General features: G+C 43.6%; 1 protein-coding gene across 3 annotated transcripts; it reads left to right on the top strand.

Moving 5' to 3' along the window:
- Window positions 1–6,976: 6,976 nt before the first annotated feature.
- mapk6 (mitogen-activated protein kinase 6) lies at window positions 6,977–22,042 on the top strand. 3 transcript variants are annotated; one of them, XM_034572958.1, is made up of 8 exons: window positions 6,977–7,207; window positions 11,925–12,820; window positions 12,919–13,236; window positions 18,076–18,220; window positions 18,595–18,759; window positions 18,896–19,091; window positions 19,366–19,483; window positions 19,604–22,042. In XM_034572958.1, exons 2-8 carry the CDS (start codon window positions 12,584–12,586, stop codon window positions 20,696–20,698), a joined length of 2,274 nt encoding a protein of 757 aa, XP_034428849.1. In that variant the 5' UTR covers window positions 6,977–7,207; window positions 11,925–12,583; the 3' UTR covers window positions 20,699–22,042. The 3 variants fall into 3 exon arrangements, with proteins under 3 accessions (XP_034428849.1, XP_034428857.1, XP_034428839.1); XM_034572966.1 differs by lacking the exon at window positions 6,977–7,207 and adding an exon at window positions 8,821–9,347; XM_034572948.1 differs by lacking the exon at window positions 6,977–7,207 and adding an exon at window positions 11,046–11,196.
- Window positions 22,043–27,595: the final 5,553 nt, after the last annotated feature.

Below are 27,595 nucleotides of genomic sequence, written 5' to 3' on the forward strand. Positions count from 1 at the left end.
GCCACCTTTTCTTTGCAGGTTGCTCAGAAAGTCACCATGCAATGCTAAAAAAAAAGTATTACGGGACCTAACGCCATAAAATGTCTAATTAAATCATGATGCAACAAGAATGGAACTCAGGAGAGAGCATACCGCCGCTTAAGCCTGATAGTCCATTTAAATTCAATCAAGCTGCACCAAATTGCACACACTCATAAATATCTTTTCCACTAAATGTGCATGGTTTAAAAAAAATCAAGATCCATGAATTATTTTCTCCGAAATGAGGAAAACGTTAACAAATGCAATGTTTTCCTGGATCCACTCCCTGATCCAGATTCACCCCAAACTTCCCTGACCCATATTACATCCTTACAATAAGTTTCGAGGAAATCTGTAGTTTTTTAATTATCCTGAAAAACAACAAACAAATGCAGATGTAAACATAACATCCTTGGTGAAGGTAATGATATAATATAATATATTATTATTTTTAGTCTTCAAATTTTGCACGGATTAAAAAAGGAAATATAACATGTTAATTAAAGGTCTTTGCAGGAGCTGATAGGTAAAGACGTTTCAGACGGAGCCCTGTCCAAAAGTCAGACTTAATGCTAAACTAAGATAAGCGGCTGCTGACTGAAGCCTAATTAAAGGGCAGATATGTGAGTGGTATTGAACTCATCTAACTCTCTAAAGAAACATACTGTTTTTCAAATGGGCTGAGCTCCACTGAGGGTGACCAGAAATGAGTTTCTGTAGCTGTGGAAGGACAAATTCTTGATCTATATGCAGAGAAGATGTGTTTGTGTCTGAGGGGAGATTTAGCAGATGAGATAGAATCAGTCCTCACTTGTCGCCTTTGCTTGTGTCTGTGTCACAGGATTTATCTGAAAGCACACATTCCCCCCTCATCACCAGCTATTATTAGCACACTCAGCCATGCGTGCATGTCCACATTGCACACATACTTGCATCCAAACCCTGTTTATTGATCTGCCCCATCATTAGTGGAGCATTTGTGCCGTGACATCACAGGAGGAGAAATGGATCAGGATACAGAGGGGAGAGTGTCTGCGGCATGCAGGGGCTCCTCTGTCATCTGCGTTTATGTAACAGTATGATACGGTCGCTCTATCCCAAATTCTGACGCACTGTTAAGGGGATTTTGGGGTGAACTGTGCACCGCCCGCCCAATCTCCCAATCTAATCCTTCCTAAGAAGAGTTATGCAGGCTGCAAAAGTGTCCAGGAGACGCAGAGAGGAACTCTAATCCTGTTTCATTTGCCTTTTTTCTATCATTATTATTCAGCGTATTCCTCGGCAGTGCAGAGGAGCAGAAATGAACTGAACCGCAGTGACCTACCCACCGAAAACTCTTCTGCAGCCTATCGTGGGGTGTACTGTGGAACATGTAGTGCAGCTGGGAAAACACGTAGTCACATAAACACACACCACACACACACACAATGAACAGACAGTCTCCAGATTACCCAATGAACACACACCTCAGTTGGTTCTCCAAGAGCTGTAGCATTCCATGGTACAGGATTACATGTTATTGCAAAACCAGCCTGAGTTCAGTGTCCCCTGTTCGAGGAAGGATGCAGTACAACTGACCTGCTACAGCAGCAAGGTATTTTTCCACTTCCCTTCCTATCACACCATGCCATAGTAGTATAGGTTAATGATTGATAACCTCACAGAGGCCAGTCGATAGGCTGTCGCAGACGTGTGACTGGAAAATCCTATTTTCGAAGCCATGTTTTTGGGTCAGTGGAGAAGAAGCCATATTGACTTTCTAGCCCGTCTCAGATAAGGAACCTCAGGGTTTTTACAGCCGGTGGCCAGCGATGTCAGACAGAGCGACCATGCAGAGTATTCACAGCCCTTTATCCAATAGTTTGTGTGCAGGGTTGGGCAGATGCCAGTGACAGCTTGGCTAGGTCAGGCCAAGACAGGCTCTCTATTAGACCTGCCACTCTGCCAATTGCACTGCACATTGTGTGCTTCTCCCTTGCCCCAGTGCTGCATCGATCTGCAGTGACACACCGAGCCAAAGCAGGGAGGCTGAGGAAGCAGTGACAGCAGCTGCCGCACTGTTCTATAGCTGCCGCCACATCTGCGGGGCCAACCCGCTTCGTGAGTCTCAGGTTCAGCTGGGATCGGGCTTTGATTGATAAAGGGTGCATCTGTGGCACAAACTCTGACAGAAAAGGCCAATCAGTCCTATATGTGCCGCCGCTGTGACCCGATGGGCGATTAGAGGCTGGACGCTGTCGGAAAGAGCTAAAAGTCAACGAATGGAAATGTGCCTGTGTAAAGGAAAGTCTGAGGGGAGCGATAAGAGGAATGTTATGTAATTGCTGAAAATCCAGTCACAGCTTTGCGAAGCGAGAAAACCATCATGACCTTGACTCCCGCAAATTGCAGGACAGATGGAAACGCTACTCTTTTTCACAAAAAAACAAATGTTTGCATCCACCGGCCCATGTAGATCATTAGCAGGAGAATCCTCAGACAGGGGAAGCGACAACATGCACAAAGCAGACGTCAGTAGACAGAAGCAGGAATTATGAAATGTGCTCAGACAGCAGACTGCTGACAATGATGACAGAGGATGTCCTTGATCTTATTTGAAACCCAAACATTATGAGAAATAAGACCTTGTGGGGAGTAAAAATGACAGAGGTGCAGTGGCAATAATACCAAACATCTTCAGTACATGGCAGATATTACACACAGACTTTTAATATTGCAGCTGTCTCATATCTTTATCTATTTATCTATCAGACAGTCTATTTCTGTTTCCATTGTTGTGTTGTGGACTGTGTGTTCTCGTGGCAGTAATCAGAGTTTTATTGTCTCTTTCAGGTGAGCTTCACCGTTTGTGCAAAAGGAAATCACAGTCAGCTTCCAACTTTGACCTTGTTTTTTAATCTTTATGGTTTTACTGCCACCAAGAAAAAGGTTCCATGGAAATGTGTCATCAAACCTTTCTGAAGTTACAACTGTAGGATTGTTTCTTGTTGTAATTAACCTTGGTTTATATTTATTAGATACTCAGAATATTGTTTGTTTCCTGAGCTAAGGTTGTTATGTTTTCACCGCTGTCTGCTTGATTGTTAGCAAGATTACACAAAAACAACTGGACGGATTTCCATGAAACTTGGTGGAAGGGTGCAGTGTGGGTCAGGGAAGAACTCTTTCCATTTTGGTGCGGATCTGGATCTTTTTTTTTTCACTTCCTTTAACTTTGCAAGATTTTCCCAGGAAATGATTCATGGATCTTTATTTTTTAAATCAAGCACATTTAGGGAACTGATCTATGAGTGTGTGAAATCTGGTGCTGCTTGATTGAGTTTAAGTGGATTGTTAGGACTTGGTGGAGGTTTCTGCTCTCCTGTACCATTCTGGTTAGATTTATTTTGTTTCGCTAAAAAGCTAACTCCCACTTCTTGTACAAATGGTAGATGGATTGTATTTATATAGCACTTAAAGTACAAGTCTCATTTACTCAGTCAAACACGTTAAAGCGCTTCTCCATGCTGTATCTTGCCCAAAGGACACATCAGAATGCAGAATGGAGGATCAACAAGGTTTGTCACAGTAATAGTGGCTAAAAGCACCATAAACTGATGCAGATGATGCAGGTGAGCTTCTTTTGTCTAATTAATTATTTCACCGTTACGACTCCAAAAACACAGCCGGACTATAAAAAAAATCTGCCGAGGTTACGACTTTGACAACGTGTTTGTTATCTGACCCCATTGAGCTGCTTTCAACACATAAGCACCTGCGGGTGCAAGGTTTCTGTGTTAGTCCTGTTAAGAAACAGATTCCAAAGCTTCTGATCCTCTTACATCACCACAAAACACCCAATTTTTATCTCTGATCCCATACAAACAAATGCAATCACATCCAACACACACACACACACACACACACACACACACACACACACACACACACACACACACACACACACACACACACACACACACACACACACACACACACACACACACACACACACACACACACACACACACACACTCACATTACCCACAATGTCCCTGCCAGATCATTTAATCTTTTTCTCTGCAGCATCATATCTAGAGAATTGATTGTCTCACTTATCCTTTTTGGGAGGGCAAGGCGTAACAGGTTACATCACATCATACTTAACACGCACGCGCGCACACATGCAAAGACAGACAGCCCTGTGGGTCTTAGGATGCTCCACTCACAGATGGTGAAAGCGCAGAGAAACAAAGGCAGATGGTCTTTCTCCCCTCCTCTCCTCTCCTCTTCTCTTCCTCTCCTCTCCTCTCCTCTTCCTCTCCCTCTCCCCTCCACTCCTACCCTGCTCCCAAATGTCTTGGTAAAATAGGTCAAAATCTGCATCCATGCTGATAAATGGCTTCTTCTTGCTCTGCAAACATTTTGATATTTTGACACATAATTGATTCATGTTTTTGTCCATATGAATATGCCTCATGTGCAGTATCCACCCTTTCATTAGCTCGTCTCTTTACAGCCCGCAATTACTAAAAAGCACCTTTCAGCAATATTTGATTTAAAAAGTGTTTAATGCATAAAGGAAGACTTGTTGTTGCTCTAACATCTGTTCTTTGCATTTGACATTACACGCAACCACAAATATGTTTCAGATCTGAAACAGTTTCGTCAAACTGTGCATCATCCTTTAAAGAGAATAAAGGCTTCAGACAAACCAGTGTTAGTGGCACTATTGTGCGTTATGCAATAATTCTGTCATGCCCCACTAACGTTCTCCCCTCAGAGCAAATCATTCAAACAGCTGAATGAATGAGGACCCATCTGTCCTTCACACAGGCATAATTGCCATGCAGGAGTGTGGACAGATTTGTTTCATCGTACTCTAATCTCGCTTTACCTTTGAGCAGCGGCACATGCACACCCTCGGTGCTGACGCAGGTGGACAGAAACATCCGGGAACAGAGAGCAGCGAGATGAGACATCCAGTTCAGCCGGAGTTTACGGGTTTGAGGGAGAGGTTTAGAAATGGAGCAATCGTACAGGAGACAGTAGACTGTCAGAGCATTTCAAGATAGTCCTAAGAGTTATCACCGACAGATCAGACCACTAAAAGGTGATGTTACATAAACCCATTTGCCCCCCTGTACTGGAGACATAATCACTGTCGGGAAATGTACCAACACTTTCTCTGTGTGGGCCTCTCTCACAGTGCTGTGAAATTCCGTAATTGCATGGTAACCTATGCGAACAGGGTGTGTATAGATAACACGGCCCCTGGAAGGGTCAGATGGCGACTAAAATCAACGAGGACTTCTTGTCCTGTCTAGATCTGGTCTGCACCTTGCCTGTGGGGTCCACTGAGACACAGTGTAACAGCAGACCCTGTGTGGAAAACAGCAGAGATCAGTATTGGCCATTCTGACTGCTGAGCATGTCAATGTTGTGTAATGACCTCGCAATGCAATAATTAAGGTAATCATTCATTTATTAACAGTGGTTTTAAGCTGACCGCCAGCATGGCCCATACAGGCTGTCGTGTGAGTGTCATACAGGTGATTACCAGCAGCAAAGCCTAAACAAACACACAAGCTGCTGCAGGCATCACAGACCATCAGTCCATTTTGAAGCAATAATGAGACAGCAGTGAGATGACATGGAAAATATAGACACAAACCCACAGCTTTGCCCTCATTTCCTCACACGTCCATTCAGATATTTTGATAACACACAGCCCATCCAGACCCCGCAGCAGTCTGGTTTGAATATCAAACAAATTCACACGCACACATTTCCTCACAGTGCAAACACGGAGGTCTGTTGAGACGCCTGCAATCTGCCACCCGACAAGCACATCCAGACGGGGGCGGGAGTCGTGCTAGAGGGATGAGTCTGGCAGGTAGCGAAGTGGCAGACCCCACGTGGTGTTCTGAGTCTAATAAGAGATGTGGGTCTCAGGGAGAAAAAAATTGGATTTGTAGGGTATCGGAAGAAAACAGGTATTGTTCTCCAGAGGAATCAGTGCTGACTCTTCGCTGGCAAAGCACAACTTCACGAACCCCCTGCTAATGCTGACCAATATACGGAGAGCAATAAAACCCAAAGAATTCCCTTCAGAGGATGAAGCTCTCGCACATAAACGCACATACTGCATGCACATATATTGTCTGCACTGTTTTTGCACAACATTGATCCAGCAAGGCCCAACAATCCCCTTAAATCAATCAAGCTGAACCACAATTTAAACACTAATAAATATCAGTTGTATTCATGTACCTGTACCTGATTGTTTTAATCAAGAGTCATGAATTATTCCCTAGGAAAATGGTAAACAAAAGGTTTTTAAAAAATGCTGAATTCGCCCCCCCTCGATTAGGATCTGAACCAAAATGTAATGGTTTCCCCATGACCATTACAAACCTTACACTGACTTTCCTGGTAATCTGTTCAGTAGTTTTTGTGTAAACTTGCTAATAAACAAACAAACAAAGCAACCAACCAACAAATGGAAAGGAGCCGATATAATAAACCAACAATACTGTGTGTATGTCCCATAATATGACCATTTTCAGCTTTATTTTTAGCTGGATGGACATTTCTTTTTCCCTTTGTTCAATTGTTTGGCCGGGTTTCCGTAATCCATTATATGACTGTGTAATCCTTTGATGTAAAAAAATACAAGATAAGAATCCTGAATCACAAGGCCTGGATTTGCAAAGGTCTCTTCCGGGCTGAAGGAGATTAGCGCTGTCTGTCTGCTTGCAACCGACTGACGACAAAAACATGAAGAGAAAGTAATGAAAGAGCAATATCTAAAAATGACAGAGGAAAGAAAGAAAGAGAGAGGGGAAAGAGAGAGAGAGAGAGACACACAAGGAGGTAGGGGATCTGGCACACTGACAGGCCAAACCATACACAGAGCAGTCTCCGCCTCTCTCTCCCGGCTGGGCCTATATTAGCTCTCCATGGAGCTCCACCTCACAACCAGTGGCACATGGAATAGGACAACACACTCCTGAAGGCTTTGAGAACACACGCGCACGTACACACACAAGTGCAGGGAGACTCTGGACTGTGTGCACTGACACCTCGCTCCACCTGTCTGCACTGTCAGACTTGCACTGTTGGATATAGTAGAGATTCTCCTGAATGGACTGCTGAACTCTGTATACTATGTTCCTCCGGGGGTCTCTGGAGAATTCTGGCCTCAGTAAGTGGCATGATTTCATTTTACGTTCAAGAACAAGGGGAAGTGAATCTGACGTGTCGGTGATGCTGAGGATGTGTGGGCTTGAGACTGAGAAATGTATAAGGAGAGGAGGTGAAACATACAGAACACCTGTGTAAGTGAGTATGTGTGTGTGTGTGTGTGAGAGAGAGAGGGTCATAACAGCACGTTCATAACTTCATCGGGGACTCAGGGGATGCTATGTGCTCTCCTGGATTGAAACAGTGTTTGTTTTCTCTGGGACCACACAGTGTTTTATACAGTAACAGTAACTCAGCAGTGTAAGTGTCGGTCCACTGTAGAATCTTGCTCAAATGTGTTTGGTTTAATCAGCTGTTTGTCTCATGGTGTAACAGACGGGGCCCTGCAGCAGACCCTAGTGGAAACGCATTGTTTGTAATTGTTTGTGACAGAAGGGTTATTTGTTTTAAGCTGTCGTCTCTGAATCTAAATGTGAGCTGATTATCTCTATCTGGTTATTAATATAACAGATAGGGTGATACATGGTGTGTGGCTTTACAGCGGAGGTGAAAGAGCACTCAGCAAGTGCCAATATGTTGTCTACAAATCTAATATTTAATCATTGATGTAGCCCGTCATCAGCAAGTCTTATGAAAGAGAACAAGAGGTCAGCGAGAGGGAGCATTCCTGCAAAGAGCGTGCACTCCGTGATGGAATGAAAGTTTGTCTCTCTGAGTTTCTGATTTGTGGAGGATGCAGTGAATCTTGGCTGTGAGAGAGGTTGGCAGCGGATCCCTCGGCTACAGCAGCAGGACACGGTGTTCGAATTGTCTAATCGGCTCGAGCAAGGGGGCCTCAGAGCAAAGAAACAATCAGTCTGCAGCACTTTCTTCCAGGAGCCCGGAGGATCAAAACAAAGGCTTATTTTTAGCATGAATAAGCCTTCGAAACAAAAACATTGTGTTCATAGAAACGTTCATAATGTCTTTCTTTTTAAAAACTATAGAAACTCAAAATAGTCATATGTCAACAAAGAGAAAGAAGTACATAAAAGCTTCCTTGAATGCTTCTCAATTTGTTTTTTTCTCTTTGAAATCTATATATGAGAGAGGTCCTATTAAGATATTCAATAACTTAATGTCTTTGGGTTGATGCATGAGGGAAAATATCATTATAAACCACGAAATGAACTGAAAATCAAAGTGTGAGATGTGGCCTTTACATGCATCCCAGAGTCTGTCTCCTCAGCTCAGGGGCCTCAGAGCAAAGATACAATCAGTCTGCAGCTATATACTTTCTTCCAGGAGCCCGGAGGAGCAAAACAAAGGCTTATTTTTAGCATGAATAAGCCTTCAAAACGTTCTTTGTGAATAGAATAGAAAACTCTGTGTTTGAGGAAACTTAGACAATTTCTTTCTTTTTTTTAAAACAATACAAACTTCTATGTTAACAAACAGAAAACAATACATCAAAGCCTCTTTCAAATCGAACTATGAGAAGGATCATAATAAGATATTGAATAACTTAATGTCTTTGGGTTGATGCATGAGGGAAAATATCATTATAAACCACGACATGAACTGAAAGCAAGAATGTGAGGTGTGGGCTTCACATGCATCCCAGAGTCTGTCGCATCTGCTCCGGTCCGCATGCAGTGGCTGCTGCTCTCCATCGCAGAGCCCACCCCGGCCCGTGTGAGGAGGAATCTGCATTCTCGGGCACATGGCTCCTCACATGGTCTGCCCTGCGGATGCTGATGTAGACTGCTGCGGCTGTGATGCTGTCGCCCGCCCGCCCGCCCGCCCCGCATCCCACCGCACAGCCCTGCATCCATCCACAGCATCCACACGTACCGGCCGCATGTCTGAAGGAGGGATCTGAGCGGAGGAGTGAGATAATCAGTGCGTCCCCGCTGATCTCCTCTTGTTTTGAGGTGTTGTTGTTGTTGTTTTGGACGTGTTGGAGGACAGGGATGCACCAGATGGACTTTCTAAATCCTCAAGCCGCAGCGAGCGACCCGTCAGAGGGATCCTTCCCACTGAATAATGCGATGCTGTGCGATGCCATCGGAAAACAACGCTAATACCGATTAAAGGCAAACGAATTGGAAACCCGGGAAAACAACAGGCTCTTTGCGAAGAGGACGCAAACACCACCTTCTGTATGTAAACATGCATGGATGACAAATGCAGAGAAACATAGGATCTATAGCCAAGAATCTGAACCAAATCATTTATTAGTGACCGCACAACCGAGATAAAGCAACAGTAGTTGACAGGTCTGAATTTTCTGTTTGTGAATTTGGGAAATAATAACTAGAGAAGAAATAAAACCACTGAAATCTCTATTTCAGGGAAGATAAACAATGTTTTGCAATTGGAAAGGCAATGGAGGTCATTCTAAATGACTCATCTATTCCTCATCACAAAATACAAGTGACAGCAAAAATAATTCTGTCATGTTTGTTTTTCAGAAATAGGCCTATGTCTGTCTATGACTATACTTTAGGGTTTGCAGTGTCTGCGCTGAGCTGTGTTTAAAATGTGCTGTGTCTGTACCTGGAGATGAACATAACATCCCTGTTTACTGCAAACATCGCTGGGATGATGTTATCGTGTTGTGCACAGTCCTGTCAACACTTTACTTGCATTTTGAATCGACCGCTGTCACGTGATCCGCCGCTTCGAACCCCAGACACATCTTTTGAATGACTCCTGCTGCGTTCAAGTACCGCTCGATCATCTCGCAATCGTATAAATTGTAACACCATCAAGCTCTGTGGTGCCGCATGTTACTGATTGAACACATTATTGTATTACACAGGGCTGTCAGAAACCCACATAGTTCAAAGTAAGTCAGAACTGAGTTTGTCTAAATAAATATTTTAAATATATATATATAAAATCTAAAAAACATAATTTCAGTAATACAGTTTCAATGTAATTGTTGTAAATAGACAAAGTACTTCTGATTGGTGGCTAAAGTGAATGAAACCTAGAGTACAAATGTATTTATCATTAATTTCCATTAAGTATTTTTGCACTGCTGAATCTATTTTTGCACTAATCCGGTCTGATCTATTCGTATCCTCTCTACTGTGCCTTGACTGCGTACCGTGTTGTGTACTTATATGTCACGTGACTACTTAATATGTTGTGCTACTTATATGTTGAGTGTGTTACTCATGTGTTGAGTGTGTCACTCATATGTTGGGTGTGTTACTTGGTGTGGTACTCATATGTTGAGTGTGTTACTCATATGTTAAGTGTGTCACTCATATGTTGAGTGTGTTACTCATATGTTGGGTGTGTTACTCATATGTTGGTTGTGTTACTTGGTGTGGTACTCATATGTTGAGTGTGTTACTCATATGTTAAGTGTGTTACTCATATGTTGAGTGTGTTACTTGGTGTGTTACTTATATGTTGAGTGTGTTACTTGGCGTGTTACTCATAAGTTGAGTGTGTTACTTGGTGTGTTACTCATATGTTAAGTATGTTACTAATATGTTGAGTGTTACTCACATGTGGAGATAAATAATACACTGATAATAATGCCTCAAAAGTGATCAAACTTAATCGAATTGTTTATAGTGATAATAATAATGTAAAAATACAACATAAAGATATAAAACATAATGTAATTTATATGATAAGTTATTAATCGTAGATCCCTCAGCATTAGAGTAAATTACAGCGGCCGGTGCAGGATAAAACGGAATCGACTTCTTTATAATAATTAGAATAATAATAATAATACAACATAGAAATATCACACACAATGTAATTGATATGATAAGTGATTAATCATAGATCGCTCACAGTAAATTACAGCGGTCAGTGAAGGGCTCTCCGCGGAGTTTCCCGTGAAGGCAGCGCCGTGACGTCAGGGGCAGTGGTATCGGAGCCTAATGGCGATGAGGACCCGCAGAGCTCAGGCGGCGGAGCTCAGTCAAACCTGGTCCGGGTTTGATTAAACACTCAAAGTAACCAATGCGACGGACTCGGACTGTAAGTCACCGCTCACCCGTCGATCTCTGTCTGTGTCGTTCGTCTCTCTGTGGATTAACGGCCGTTTCTCAACGCTTCAACCGACGTCGGCTTTGTGCCGCTAAGCGACCGGAGCCCGCACCACGTAGTCAGAAGCCTCCGCCAACAACCGCTCCTTTGTTCGCGCTGCCGCCCGGTTTCACCCTTTTACCGGGTTTTATATTCATTAGATCCACCGCGTGTTGGCGGGTTTGAGTCCCACGTACACGCGGGTGTTGTGTGTGTGTGTGTGTGTTTTCAGGGGACCGTGGGGCTGTGATAAATGGAGGTAGACGGGGGTCTGTCAGCAGCGTGTCACGCCGCCGTTGTGCTTCCTTTCCAGGGCTTTTTTTTTCTTTCCGCCGGACACACGCGAAACCACAAATACGCGGAATGGAGTCAAGCTGTGACTTGCAGCTGGTTTAGTGTTGTAACGTGTTGATTAAAGAAGGATCCTGGATGTGAAATTAGCTGAGCCTCTGTGGATTATCTCTCAATTTGACGATACCCAGAAACCGGACTAGCAAGCGGCGGAACCCGGCGGGGGAGGGGTTCGTTTCCATTACCGTTTACTCCCGAGCCGGAAGGGAAGGTGGCTTTTTAGTGGATGTATCCTGTTGTTAGATGATGGACTTTAAACTCACACTGGAATCCTTCTCACACCCATCTTTCCTTTGCTGCCCCCCCCCCCCCCCCCCCTTGTCTTTCAGGTTATACCGAAGTAAAATGGAGGATAGCTTTGATTGTGACTGTGGCGAGCTGGAGCCACCCGATCATTGAGGGTGTAAACTGACTCTGAAGACTTCAAGGCCAGACTCATTTCAGTTCTACAGATCAGGAGACTACACAGGAAGATCACACTCATAAGTATAGAGAAACTAATTTAGTGGAGGAAATAAAGGTGCATTTAAGGCACATTTCACACGATGCTGCTCAGGACCAGTCATACACTGAATGTATTTGCACTGTGAGGATGCAACTGCGAGCTTTTATAGTTTAACATAGTCTCGGTGCTTTTTTAATTTGCCTCAAAGTCCATTCCATTGCAGTTTATAAACACTAGTCTACATAAGAAACTGCTCATTTAAAGATATCTACACAGCCTTTTATAATTTCTCCCCCGTATTCAAGATGGAAGGAAAGTTTCACTACACTTTAGTGCCCCACATCTGACAGTGACGGCCAGATAGGGGGGGGGGGACTCAGCAGCAGCCATCTGTACAAGGGTCGGTTAGCTCTGCCACTGAAGCAGCAGGGGAATTGTCCAATAAATTCCTGTGCTGGTGTTAAAGTTGGAACTTGAAACAGGCCGGCGACCAAAAGGTTAGAGATAGCAGACGCTTGGTGTGTAAGCCCAAACACAGTCATCATGGCAGAGAAGTTTGAGTCGCTGATGAACATCCACGGCTTTGACCTGGGTTCCCGCTACATGGACTTGAAGCCTCTGGGCTACGGGGGGAACGGCCTTGTGTTCTCTGCAGTCGACACGGACTGTGACAAGCGTGTGGCTGTGAAGAAAATTATCCTGACCGACCCCCAGAGTGTGAAGCATGCCCTGCGGGAAATCAAGATCATCAGACGCCTGGACCACGACAACATTGTCAAGGTAAATTGCAAGTGGTCGATGGAAGATAAATGGGTTTCTTCATTTTCAATTTGAAAACTGACTTTCACTGCTGACCCTTCCCTGTTTTTTGTCACCAGGTGTTTGAGACACTGGGCCCCAACGGTCGCAGGCTTACGGAGGACGTGGTGTCCCTGACAGAGGTGAACTCAGTCTACATAGTGCAAGAGTACATGGAGACAGACCTGTGTCAGCTGCTGGAGAGGGGCCTTCTGTCCGAGGACCACGCCAGGCTCTTCATGTACCAGCTTCTCAGAGGCCTTAAGTACATCCACTCTGCCAATGTGCTGCACCGTGACCTCAAGCCTGCCAACCTGTTTGTCAACACAGAAGACTTGGTACTGAAGATTGGGGACTTTGGACTGGCCCGCATCATGGACCCCCATTACTCTCACAAGGTAGGATGTGCTTCTGGGTATCTGTTGAAATCAGCCTGTGTTTTCATGGGAAATTTGGAGTGTGATTCTCAGGTGGTTTCATGTTTAACTTGGTTAAACCTGAACATATTCAGGTTTTTTTTGGAAGGGCAAAGATAACTTTGTTTGCACAGTTTCTGTCTCTAAAGAAGAGTGCTTTGACACGAGATGTTTACGTTGTTGCCTAATAATACAGCGTTTCCCAGAATGACGCAGTTCCACAGTAGGAACGTAAACAAGAAGAGACGTAGTTCCGTGAGGCTCCGTCTCTGTTTCCCTTCTCAGGAGAAAAGAGTCTGTGGAAAGCACAACCCTGGGATCTAACGGTGTGTACAATCGGATCTGGAAATGGGCTCAACTCCATGTCTAAATATACAAATGAGTGGGCTCGTGATAATGTGGCTTAACAAAGATGAAGATAATCCACATTCCCAGGTGAATTAAGAAAACAATAAATATTTGAAACGGACTGTGTGCCGAACCGAAATGGTTCAGTCTTGAGCTTGTCTCCGGTTTTTAACGATGATGTTGAAGCAGCAGAGCCTTTTTGGAAACACTGGATTAAAACATTGACAATTTATTTATATACAAGCATGAATACTTCCCTCCGTTATATATGCATTGAGGTTGTTAACCAATTTCAAGCACATACCTTGCCGTATCAAGACAACTAGGTCTACTTTGGCTGTTACAAGACTTTTTCTTCGTTTCTTATCAAGTGCCAGCATAACGTAAACCTGGGCCTTAAAAGCCAGATGTTAACACAATAGAAATGCATTTTGTAAAGCAGTGTAGTGGTATCAATAAAGTATGTTGCTTTTATCGTAGTATGAGAAGTGTGGATAACGTCTAATTGTAGCCAGGTGGCAAGCCCTCTGTAACAGGATGAGCAAATTCCACTCAAAGGCCATATGGTTGTGTGATGTGAGGAAATCTAGGTCTAGCTCTCACTCACTCTCTCGCTCAGTCAGATGCTTACACGTGTCTCGGATTAGTCATCGGTGGGTCTGAAGTGGCTCACGTGATGTGATCCCTCTGGCTGGCACAGCCTCATTCATATCCCCTACACAGACAGGATCCCTCCACGTCTTACATCACTCTGAGACAGACTTACGCACACTTGTTTACCAGAACTGCTCATTTCTAGATCACCACCACAAGCAGGCTCGTCACATTTTCTTCTCTGACTTGTATATCATCATATTAGTCACATCTTAGGGGGAGACAATAGGTCTCTGCAATGAGAGGAGGAAAACAAGGGAAGAAGTGAGTGTCTCTCACATTTTGGTCCACGTAGCCACTCACCCATAGTTGCTGCACTCCTCCCTTGCCTCAGTGTTTGCCATGTGGGCTACTTTCCCTCCAATAAGCACTTTTTCTTGATTGGTAAATATGCTGGTAAGTGGGTATTGAAAAGCTGCTTTGCCGGGGTCAGCTCTCTCGTGTTGGCCTATTGTCTGCTGACGTGCTGCAGCAGACTAGTGCTGCCTGAGGTTTTGTCAAGGATACAAACACTGTAGTCAGACTGACTTTAACAGGCTCTGACCCTCCTTTCCTTTCAAAACAGCATTGTTGTGTTTTATCTGTCTCTACTGTGATAACAATAGTGATGTGGGGGGTGCACTGAGATTTCTGCCAACCACTTTTCTCATGGCACTTGTGTGTGTGTGTGTGTGTGTGTGTGTGTGTGTGTGTGTGTGTGTGTGTGTGTGTGTGTGTGTGTGTGTGTGTGTGTGTGTGTGTGTGTGTGTGTGTGTGTGTGTGTGTGTGTGTGTGTGTGTGTGTGTGTGCGCGCGCGCGCTTCAGTGTGTCTCTGACCAAATGAGGCTTGTTTAGAAAGTGAACACCCCACATGACACTGTGGCACCCAGTGAAGTGTATAGGCATAAAAAAACAGTTGGTTTCAGTGTTGGTTTGGACAAAATCACTGGGGGCAAATCTGCTCATAACCACCCTCTACTTCCAGTAGACAGGGTGAGCAGGAGCAGCTGGGTGGCATGAGTGCATGTTATTTGAATAACGTTGTTTCTAAATAAAGAGGCGCTCTTTGCCAGTGAACCTGAGTTTCTGACATGGTACCAGCGGTGTACGCACAAAGGCATTGATCCCACCTCTTCCTCCTAAAATCCCAACTTTTTATATTACGGGGCTTAAAAACACAACTCTTCGTGATTCCCTACAAGCTTTGATTAATCCTGCATGGCTTTGTTTTAAGGGCCAGCCCTCATGGTGGCCCAGGATCAAGAATGACAGGAATTCACGTGCACTCTAACTTACCCTCCCTTTCCCAGCCAACTCTTTGTCTTGTTGTGGGAGCCTTGCCAGGGGCCTTATTTGAAGGATAACGTTTACAGAATATTGTGGGTATAACACTCCAGTATTTAGCTTAGCATTGGTGGTGCCTAAGCAAGCTGTTTTTAGTTATAAATGAGGGCAGCTGAGACTGTAAACTACTCCAGGATAGTGTAACACGTATAATGTGCGTCTTCACTAAGTAATGTTGCATCTGCTTGGATTAGTTTTCACATCAGGTCACATCTGATAGTCAAATAATTGACTACTTAGACCAGATATAAGGTTAAGATCTAACTCTAGACCTTAAGCCAAAGTTATTAGGGACATAACTGATAATTTGTTGATGTTAAACATTCAGTTTTCCTGCTACTGTATGTCAGAATAGTTGTACTAATATAAACGTTGAGATCCTACAGTCAAGAGTCTTCGTATTTGCTGCTGGCTGTGTAGCATTCAGTCATTTGCGATGCTAAAGTTTTCAGGAATGTTAAAGGGGTTCACAGAGGTCCTTTGTGCCACATAAGTATCCTGCACAACACACTACTGCAAACCACAACTGCAGACACACACACACACACACACACACACACACACACATACACACACATACATATTTGACCCAATTATTCAGCCTGTCTGGCACCAGTCTTCACAGGATCCAACCAGAGAGACGCTGTTGAGTCAACATGATGAAATTCAGAGAGTTGGTATCACTCTTTTTTTTTTTTTCAAGCCTGAGAAGATGGTTCTGCTTTTAAGAACCAGAAGTAGCTGCAATTAATGGAGATCACACATGTGCTGCTAATAGATGCACTGTATGAATGTGTGTGAATGGCAATCTGTACTGTAAAGAGCTTTGAGTGGTCATCAAGACTAGAAAAGCGCTATATAAATACAAACCATTTACATAAACTGGATTAATAAGGTCCATATGTCCAATGTGTTGTGAGACTACAGTGAAGCGCCACATGTCTCTCTTTTTATAGTGTCATGTTTCCTGTAAAATGATTTCACGAATGTGTGGGTGGTTCTGGAAATTTATCATTGTCATCTTCAGTCCCACCTTCTGTGAAGCAGCACAGCTCTCACTGACTCAACACCAGCTACCTTTACTCGCACCTGGTCCGACATGCGAAAGGTTGCTGTGACTAAACCTGATGCACTGTGGGAGCCTGGTATGACTCATTAAATGTCAGCCTGATCTAACCTAGATCAGGTTCGCCAACTGTTGCCTCAGGCATCGAGATGGCTGATGATTTAATGCCTGTGTCTGTCTTTGTGATGTTTGGCCCACTTTGAAAATCAGTTAAAGGAAAAAGCAGGCTGAAAATGCACTTTGTCCACAGCTTCTAGGCAAACTCTAATCTGCTTCTTTTAGTTCAGAGTCCATCCTGCACTTGGCCTTATGCAGCGACCCCACACTCTTAAACCAGACCTAATCATATCTCTGTTGCAATACTCTGCAAAGCTGGTTGCACAAATTTCTCCACCACAATGGAGAAAGTCAAACTATTTACTAGCCATTTGTCAGAGTGGGTGCTAGACAGCCCAGCAGGTTGTAGCCAGGAGTGTTGATCCACCTGTGTGTGACGCGACCATCTTACTGCCCTCGTCCTCTGTGCAAGTTTTCTTGATGAAACCCGCTGCTAGACTCAGACAAACGGATACCCTGGTTACCTGAAGGATGTAGTTGTGTGTGCAGTCTATATGGCATGTCATTTATAGACCTATCAAAACAAGGGCATGCAGAGCAATGACACACTCCAGGATAGGGTGACATCAAGTATTTGCAGCTAAATTAGGGCCGAAACAGGAGCCTGGCTTAGTGGTGAGATGACCATTTTGGTCTCACCACAAACTACCAGTGCATAAAAGACCAAGGCAGTGAGGGTGTTGTTTTACCACCTCCCCTCCCCCAGTGTCCCAGTGTGTACACATACACCCCCCCCCCCCCCCCCCCCCCCCCCCCCCCCCACACTCCCACAGGTCAGTTTTCTTTGTGTTCAGTGTCCTCTGTCCCTGTGAATAGTCGAGCACTGTGTGAGAGTGGAGTGCAAATTGGTGTCATTGGTGTGTCAGTGTGTGGTAGTAGGGGATTATCCCGCTCTCTCAGACTGCTGACAAGGCCTACACGTGTCTGGTCTCCCCCCCCCTTTCATCTGTTTCTTTCTCTCCGGGGTCTTTGCCATCTCGCTGTGTTATGCACGTGACCAGCACAGCCTGGGTTCGTCAAGGAGACGGCACAGTAGTTGGGGAGTTATGCACACACCGGCAGGCATTGTTTGCTGTGGGACTCGTGTTAGCAGCAGTGTTGGATGGCAAACGTGAAGCCACATAAAGTAATGTTTAACACTTATCTATTACTGAGGAAACCAGTGGAGGTCAGGGCCTCTTTAGTGGGAATGAACCAAACATGATGACACAACAGTTAATACACGTGGGTTGTTTTTTGGACAATTGTGGCTTTAGTTCATTCTTTCTTTAACCAGAGTACCACTGACTGTGTCTCGACTCCTTTTACCACAGGGTCATCTCTCTGAAGGTCTGGTCACCAAGTGGTACAGATCTCCTCGCCTGCTGCTCTCTCCAAACAACTACACCAAAGCCATCGACATGTGGGCCGCTGGCTGCATATTTTCTGAGATGCTCACAGGGAAAACCCTCTTTGCAGGTAAATGTTGATTCTTTCTCCTGTGCCTGCCTCATTATCAAACATACAGGCAAGCAGTGTTAAAAGCAAAGAAGTTGACTGACTTGTCTGACGAGGCTTATGGTCGTACTCTGAGGCAATGTGTCTTTACTTCAGAACAGACCGGAGAATCAGCCTTTGCTGTCCTTTATTCCTTTCATTTGCAAATCCAGCTGGAGGAGACAGACTGTTCTTGTTTGTTGAAACTGCCCTGAGCTGAACACAGGGCAAATAACATCTCTGTTCTCATGATCTGCCACGCTCAGCTTGGCTCAAATCTAACTAACTCAGTCATGCACAAGCTGGATGTTGTTTAATTCTGTTAGTAAGAAAGTGCTTGATGGTTTTTGTTGCAGGAGCCCACGAACTTGAGCAGATGCAGCTGATCCTCGAGTCCATCCCTGTGCTGCGGGAGGAAGACCGGCAGGAGCTCCACAGTGTCATCCCCGTCTTCATCCGCAGCGACATGTCCAACCCTCACACGCCACTGGCCAAGCTGCTGCCTGACGTCAGTCCACATGGTGAGTTCCGCTTATTTATTTATTCAGGGATACTCGCATACCAATGAAGTATTTATGAACTCACACAAAAGTCTGTCAAATATCACATCTCGTGTTTTTCAGTTATCTCATTGTCCTCCCTCTCTTCTCTCGCCAGCCCTCGATTTCCTGGAGAAGATCCTGACCTTTAACCCTATGGATCGTCTGACTGCGGAGGAGGCCCTTGCACACCCTTATATGGCCGACTACTCCTTCCCCCTGGACGAACCTGTATCTCTGCACCCGTTCCACATTGAGGATGAAGTAGATGATATCCTGCTCATGGACCAGAGCCACAGCCACACCTGGGACAGGTATGTCTGCTCACTTTTCCCTCTACTGCTCTCTGTTTCCACTTTTTAGACTCAAAGTGATATATTTTTCTTGTGTGTAAAATATTACGCTCTACTAAGCAGTGACCATATGGACACACAGGCCACCTGACCAGAACAAGTTTTTTCTCTTTCTTGATGACTTTAATGGTTTGTTTGCATAGTTGGATCCTGTACTGGAGCCTTTTTTTTGTGTAATTTTGTGTGTTTAGTGAGTCTGTGTACTTAAAGAGTCTCTTTCTTACTCACTCATCAGGTATCATGAGAGCCAGCTGTCAGAGGCTGACTGGCACTTGCACAGCACCCATGACCCAGATGAAGTTCAGGTCGACCCCAGGGCACTCTCTGATGTAACAGATGAGGAGGAGGTCCAGGTGTGTTTTGGACTTTTTGGGAAATCTTCTCTATACTCGTTTCAAAAAAATTAGTTTGTCCTCTATTTCCTATAACTTTTTTTCATATTTTTTTTAATCTGGGCTGTTGTATCTTTGCAGGTTGATCCTCGTAAATATGCTGATGGAGATCGGGAGAAGTTCCTGGATGAGCCGTCCTACGACTACTCCAGTGTGTTCCCGCCAGAGCGATCCTGGCAGGACGACCACCACGAGAACAAATACTGTGACTTGCAGTGTAGCCACACCTGTAACTACAAGGCGGTGTCCCCCTCCTACCTGGATAACCTTATCTGGAGGGACAGTGAAGTCAACCACTACTATGAGCCCAAACTCATCATCGACCTCTCCAACTGGAAGGAGCAGCAGAGCAAGGAGAAGGCGGACCGTAAGGCTAAGAGCAAGTGCGAGAAGAACGGGTTGGTGAAGGCCCAGATCGCACTGCAGGAGGCCGAGAAGACCCAGAGTCCGGTGGAGAAGGACAGTGAGCAGGAGAAACACCAGACGGATAAACCTCAAAGCCAGCAGAACCAAGGCTTTGACTTTGACTCCTTTATTGCCAGCACCATCAAACTGAGCCTGCAGCCCGAGCCCTGTCAGGAGGTGGCCCTGCTCAGTGAAGTGGGTCTCCTGAACGAGCTCAACACTTCCGTCTCTCTGCTGGAGGCCCCCCGCTCAGGCTCCATGTCCAAGTCCATAAGTCAGGAGAAGGAGGAGAAGTGCCTGGTAAACCTCGCCCAGTTGGGAGGAGGAGGTTCGGGAGTCGTCGGCGGGGACGGCCCCTGGCCTTCTCACCCCTGGGAGAGCTTCGGCTCTGGGGAGAGGGTGGAGGAGAACGGCTGTTTGATCGACGAAGCGTGCTGGGACATTCGCAAAGAGGACCACTTCCAGAAGGAGAGCACTTACACCAGCTACCTGGACCGTCTGTTCAGCCGGAAGGAAGAGGGGGTCGGAGACACTGTGGCCGGCCCTGAGACGGAGCCCTCGGAGGGGAGAGACCTGGACGAGAGCTTCCTCGGCAGGAACACAGAGATAGTGTTTAATATGCAGCTGGACTCTCTGGCCCTGCCTGGCTTTGACAGCACCGATGACTTGCCTCTGAAATCCATCCAGGCGTCCCTCACCCCCTGCGCTGTCAAATGCTCCCCACAGATTGCCCACAAAACATACAGCAGCATCTTCAAGCATCTTAATTAAAGAAATATATCCTTCCTCACAGCGCAAAATCTAGACCGTTTTGTTCTTATGTTTTTTAATAATATGGTATATTATTGTACTTGAATCATTTCATACCTTTTTTTAATTATGGTTACTTTTAATTATTTTTTGTTAGTTTTTTTTTTTTTTTTTTTTTAAGATTTGAGGGGTGATTTATTATATTTAAAGAGTATCTGGTCATCACTCTGAGCCTTGACCACCAGGCCTTCATGGGTTAACGTCCACACCCTCATTGCTAAACTGGCAAGTCACTCGCACACTTAAGTACTGTAGATGAACAGAGCAGGAGAGAAGTCAAGTAGTTCGAAGAAGGATGGAGGAGAGGATTTAAGAAACGAGGTTCGGATGTAACACAAAGAAGGATGCTAGACGTTAACATTGCTGTAGGCTTTTCAAGTGCTTTCAAACAACCTGTCCTGGAATTGGATACGCACGGGGGGGGAAAGGTGGATGAGGTGTCTTTTTTTTTTTTTTCACTTTTGACTTTATACCATTTCCCCCAAAGAAAAGCTTCCTTATTAAACCCTTTCATACTGTAAATCTGACACATGATGCCAGCAGCAACCATTATCGTAGGCGTTAATGTAAATGTGTTATCTACCTCAAGGTAACAGCCGCGAGAGACACTCGAAGCCGCACTAGTGCTTTACACACATGACCATCCTCATGCCATGAAATGAAGTGGTCGCGTAGATGAAATCTGTCTCACTTTAGCATTTAACATAGTGAGGTGTTTCAGTAATCATTATTTATTTCTAGCAGATGTGCGATATTTATTTTATCAAAAAAAATGTGTTGTTTCAATGTGATTATTGAAGATTGAAGAGTTGGACAGACTTCCATTTTCATTTCGGCACTATATCGGCGTGCAAGTGTTCCTTTTTGTTTTATGGTAGGATGCAAATTCATCTTATGTTCTAAAAAGAAGTCAAGGCTTTCTGTTTTCCATCAATTTTGTCCCAATGGAAATCATTCTCTCTGTTCATTATTTGTTTTATTTAAAGGTGCGTTCTGTTTTTAGTGGAAAAACTGCTTTATGGTTTCAAGAAGCGCCTAAAAGTCTTAATTTTTTTATCTCAATGTAATGTAAAAAAATGCGTGCATGGAAGCAAGAGAAAGGTACATTAAAAGTAAAGTTAATGGTGAGTATAATGTACATCAGTTTTAATTGTACGTTTTTTGTTAAATTTCTATGTACTTTTTCCAGGCAAGCATGATGAATTAGGTTAAGGTGTAGCATGTAGGACACTTATGGACTTTTTTTTGTAATCATTGGTTCCCCTGTTCTACAAAATATCTCAAAATAAAAATTACTGGCAAAGAGTCAAGAGTGCTTCTCTTTGTTCCTGGTCAGTGATGACCTCATCCCTCAGCTAACTCGTATTTAGGAACTTACATTGTGTACGACGGTGCTTTTTCTCCGACAAGGATCTTGTGGTTGTGCTGACGGCGATGTTGCCACCTCTACACTCACTGTTAATGTCTAAACAGGCAGACTAAATTACACAGAGCTGGGGACACGAGCTTTGACTCACCGTCTAAATGTAGGCCTGGCTCAGTCGCAACACCACATTTCAGAGCTGTTTACGTGGTGCACAGATTCCCACCTGGGTTAAAGCTGCTACAAGCAGAATTTACTTAAAAGTGCACATTTCCCTGTTTGTGCCGTAAGCTTTTTTTGCTTCTTCTGCAACAGTGACTCATTTCCCTGTCAGCAGATAACGTGTAGGAACGCAATACACCATTTCCAAGCTTCTCACAGGGTTAAGTTGGTTGAGACAGAACAGGTGACGACATCTGATTGTCGAAATAACGGTTTCCTGTAGGTTGTGATGACATTGTCAAAGTCACCCCGTCAGTGAGACCTGGGATCTGAGGGAGGAGCCACATCTTCACTAAATGGTTTGATGTTAGTGTCTCGTTCACAGGACACACAGAGGTGAGGCAAGGCAACGACATGAGAACATAATATGACAACACACAGACTGCAGATCTACAGATTAATTACAGTGGGACAGATGTACAGATTAATTGATCGTTTGTTATTGTTGTTAAAAATTTAGATTTAAGTTTCTGGAAGTGGACAAAAAACAGCAGTAGAGGTTTTTGCTTAAATGGTTAATGTATAAGATGTACATTTTAAAATAGCTAAATATCTTTGTCAAGGGGAATTGATTATTTTCTGAGATATGGTATATATATCCATCTAAATGGGTCTTTGGTTTATTAATATAAAATAAAACTTCCAAGCTGTAAAAAATGCTCATCTCCCAGAAAGAGTTGCATTAAGAAAAAAGTAAAAGTATAGACTCAAGTATGAAAAAGTAGGGAAGCCTCTGCCAGTATACCATTACTGATTTATCACTATTGATGTATAAATGTGAAATATAACTTAACCAGCATCTGGTATAATCCATTATAATGATATTTTAAAAATAATAAATAAGATAATTGTAAAGTTGTAATGTAAAATAGTTGTCAAATACATGCACTGGAGAAACAGCTTTATATTTCCTTCTGAAACGTAGGAAAGAATGTAAAGTAAGTTAAGTTTATTTTATAAAGCACCTTTTAGGAGGGAAGCCAGTGTAGCAGCAGCGTTCTGGAGAAGTACTAGAGTAAATGTACTTAGTTACTTTCCACTATTGCCTTTTTCCTTAATGAAGCATGTTTAACCTCTGAGTTCACTGCAATGAGTAAAACTTTAATGTTAAAATAACTATCCTTTGTTTTCACATGGAATTGTACGGTGTGTATGTTTTCGTTCGATACTCTGCGTGTTTCCTCACAGATAAATGTTTGTACAAGTGAGCCGAACAGGTCATGAACTGGTTTATAACGGAATATAAATAAATCTTTGACCAGACTACACTCTGTCGTCATTTAAACAAATCCAACCTTACAGGAAGAGAAAAGCTGCAGGACAAAGGTTGTCTCACTATAATCAGCTGCAGCTGCGCCCGACTATATTTTTTTTCCTTCGCTGGTGCTTCCTGCCGGGAGGAATTAGGCCAGCTACATGTTGTTTTCATCTGGTCACTTGGTAACAACACAATCCTCAGCCACAGTGATTAAACCCTGCTGGAATACTCAGATGGGAGCTAAGGTGCCTGACATGTGCCAAGTCAGAGAAAATGACTAAATGTAGATAATGGCCAAATACTCAGAGACAAAATGTCGTGGTGTTTTCACTGGTTCACATTCCTCAGGTCGTCTCGTACATTTTTCCACAACTTCCTCTTTCCCATCAATCTTTCTGCTCTCGCTCTTCCAGAGGATGTTTCTGATTTCACCGCCTGCATCTCCGCTCACACGTCAACACATCAACACCCCCCCCCCCCGTTACCAAAGACAAACAAGACCATCCTTCCCCTTCTGTTGACACAATCCTCCTCAAATTACATCTTAATACTGTGCATTTCTCCTCGGCCTTGCACCTCCACCCCTCACTTTCTCATGTTCGCTCACTGTCAGTCATCCTCCGCACTCCGCGGTCTTCCCCCGGTACCCTGGGGCCTGTCAGGCGTTGTCAGGTTAAAAATAAAATCCAGCAACGCCAAGATAAGCGGCTCAGCTCACTGACCGTCAGCTGACAGTAGCTTAATGCATCACCCCTTAATTCAAGGTCGCTAATTCTATTCTCTTTCCCGGAAGCCCAATTAAACTTCGGTGGTGGGAGTATTTCTGCAAAGACCAGGAACTTGCTTTAGCTTCTGTAGAAGATCCGCCAATGGAAAGTGCTTAAATAACTTATATAAATGTGATGAACTGCTTGGCTGAGGCCTTGCAGCGCAGTTGAATAAATGTGGAGACAAAGCATCAGGCGATAGTGATCTGCTACAACTCGAGGCTGCTCGTTATGGCTCCTCAGTGTCAGAATGCGAGTCCATATTCAGACCAGAGTCGGGCCGAGCGCTGGATACTAAAGTTAGGACACAAAGTGCCTTTATAAATAGACATTGGCCCTCAGGGACCTGCACATTTACCTACTGCCAGAGTTACACAGCCTCCCGACCGCTGACATCAGAGCCGCTGATCTTCTCCTACTACGTCCAAGATGCGGTTTTGACAGCTGAGTTATAAATTCAGCATTCGTTAGAGATTCCTCACAGGACAGTGAACACAGGCGACTGCTTTCATCCACCATGTCTTTGATAATACAAGCTGTGTGAATAAGTTTCCCGGTCATGTGAGAATGCTCTGCAGCCAGCAGAGTCATATTTTCCTCCTGTCCGTCTTAAAGCGACACTCACATCCCAACATGTAGACAGAAGGAGTTGGAGTATGGACTCAACATGCAGGCCACGAACAGCCCTGCTAATGTGACCATGACGAGGGAGAGAAGCTGTTAATACGTTGGCTGAGAGCTCAGCACGCTGTGAAGGAAACGTGCAAATGGAGAAAACATCTGCATCAATTTGGCAACACATTCATCGCAAATACAAAATGCTCTGCAAATACTCACAACACAACCAAAAACTCACAACACAAGCAAATACTCACAACACAAGCATATACTCACAATACAACTAATCACTCACAATACAAACAAATACTCAAACCAAATACTCACAGCTTGATACTCACATCACAACCAAAAACTCACAACACAAGCAAATACTCACAACCAAATACTCACAACTTAATACTCACAGCACAAGCAAATACTCACAATACAACTAATCACTCACAACACAAGCAAATACTCACAACCATATACTCAGCTTGATACTCACAGCACAAGCAAATACTCACAACACAACTAATCACTCACAATACAAGCAAATACTCACAATACAACCAAATACTCACAATACACAACCAAATACTCACAACACAAGCGAATACCCACAACACAACTAAACCCTCACAACACAAGCAAATACCCACAACACAACTAAACCCTCACAACACAAGGAAATACCCACAACACAACTAAACACTCACAACACAAGCAAATACTCACAACGAAACCAAATACTTACAACCCAACAGAAGTGTTTCCAGGTGATACTAAGAAGTGACGAACACGTCTGGTACACTTTACTCTGCCAACTCAAGTCTTCTGACCAACTACACTTCATTAATTACACAAACAGACTAACATCATGTTAGCTAGCTATATAACATGCTAGCTTCATTCTCACATCAATATATTTTCTTCACTGTGGCGTTTGTTGATCTGAAAAGGACAAAGCTAGCTTCTTATATAGCTAGCTAACATTACATTAGCCTGTTTCTCAATTAATTTAGTCAGATGACCTGAATTTGCAGGCTAATTATATGCACGAGGCTAATGCTAGGCCCACAATACAACCAAATACTCACAACACAACCAAATCCAACCTAATACACAACCAAATACTCGCAACACAACACAAATACAACCAAATACTCGCAACACAACACAAATACAACCGAATACTCACTCATTTTCTGTCGTGTTGGCTGGGCTTCTCTTCACACTACTTGGTGAAGACGTGCAGCAAAGAGCTGGATCAGAAACGAACCTGCGGCCACTACCTCCGGATATGGGACACTCGTTTTTAAGTTTGAACATTTTTAAGTTGTGCGTAACTTTGACAGAAGATGAATCCACTTGAAAAAGATCCTTTAGTTCTCAGTTGAACAAAATGAATTTGAAGCTGAAACGTTTTTTTTCTCTCCACTGTTGCTCAACAACCTGCTCACTATGAGAACTGCTCCTCTCTGTATGATATTGTGAGGTCTCGACCTTGGGATGTAAAGAGCCATGAGATGATGGTGCTGCACGAATAAAACTGAATGAAACTGAATAAACAGCGGTGTCTGACGTGGTGCCCTCATTCATAGACAGTTATTCTAAAGGTTTATTAATAGTCACCGTGTCCTTGATACAATCTGCTTAGAAGCAGCGACTGTACCTGGTTCAGGTACAGTCTTCTTCAAGCACGTTCATTATGCAGAGACTTGCAATTCAGCGGAAGAGTTTCCTTAATAAAAAGAGAGAAGACTCAAAGCATATGGTTTATGTTTTTTTACTGTGTGCAATAGAAATATCACACTGTGCACATGAGTTCATTATCTTGTAGGGACAAGATGAATGATATAACACACAGAGAGCATAACTTTATTCCACCTATAAATGAAGAGGAATAAAGTTTTATTTTCCTTGTGGATACACTCAGATACTTCTCGTACTGTAGGATTTTTTGCTGCTGGAGCTAAATGAAAACACAAGCTTCCCCTCAGCAGGAGTCATCTGATGTGTGTTAGATAAAGGTTCGGTGGTGCAAGTACAACAGATTTAGAACAAGGCAGTGGACAAATGTCATTTGACCAACTACACAAGCACGGAAAACCAATTTTCAAAATAAAGTGCTTGTCAAAAGCCAATAAAATCAGGTATGTTGAACCCTATGATAAAGTTTTAAACCTTCTGTTATGTGTGTTTTGTTGTTCTCTCTCTATTTTGAAATATTTCTCAACCTCGTTAGTAACTGTTCTGGGTTGGTGTAACTTATTTCCATGGTTCTTGGAATGTTTTTATGATAAAATACGAAGATTTTTCTAATAACTTTTCATTTTAAATGCTGTTTTCCGATTGTCTGTCTGTGCCATTCTTATGAACATGGTATCTCAAAAACACCTTGAGAGAATTTATTCATATTTGATACAAATGTTCACTTGGAATTAAAGATGGAATGATTAGATTTTGATGGTCAAAGGTCAAGGTCACAGTGACCTCATATTGCTGTGAAAGCAAACTGGAAACCCCTGGAGCGACTGGAACGTCACTGGTTGGCGGAGGCATACAACATTTTAGTTTTCTGGTGGCTGGCTGGATATAATATCCTAAACCTCCTCCTTAAAAAATCTAAAGTACACATTTAATAC

This window comes from Hippoglossus hippoglossus, chromosome 3 (genome assembly GCF_009819705.1).
Source record: "Hippoglossus hippoglossus isolate fHipHip1 chromosome 3, fHipHip1.pri, whole genome shotgun sequence".
In the NCBI taxonomy this organism is placed as follows: Eukaryota; Metazoa; Chordata; class Actinopteri; order Pleuronectiformes; family Pleuronectidae; genus Hippoglossus; species Hippoglossus hippoglossus.

What these genes read in the sequence shown, in the direction of transcription:
- mapk6 (XM_034572958.1), top strand. Translation starts at nt 12,584, where the DNA reads ATGGCAGAGAAGTTTGAGTCGCTGATGAACATCCACGGCTTTGACCTG. An exon ending in ACCACGACAACATTGTCAAG is followed by an intron (nt 12,821 to 12,918) that starts GTAAATTGCAAG and finishes TTTTGTCACCAG; the next exon opens with GTGTTTGAGACACTGGGCCC. An exon ending in CACAGCCACACCTGGGACAG is followed by an intron (nt 19,092 to 19,365) that starts GTATGTCTGCTC and finishes CTCACTCATCAG; the next exon opens with GTATCATGAGAGCCAGCTGT.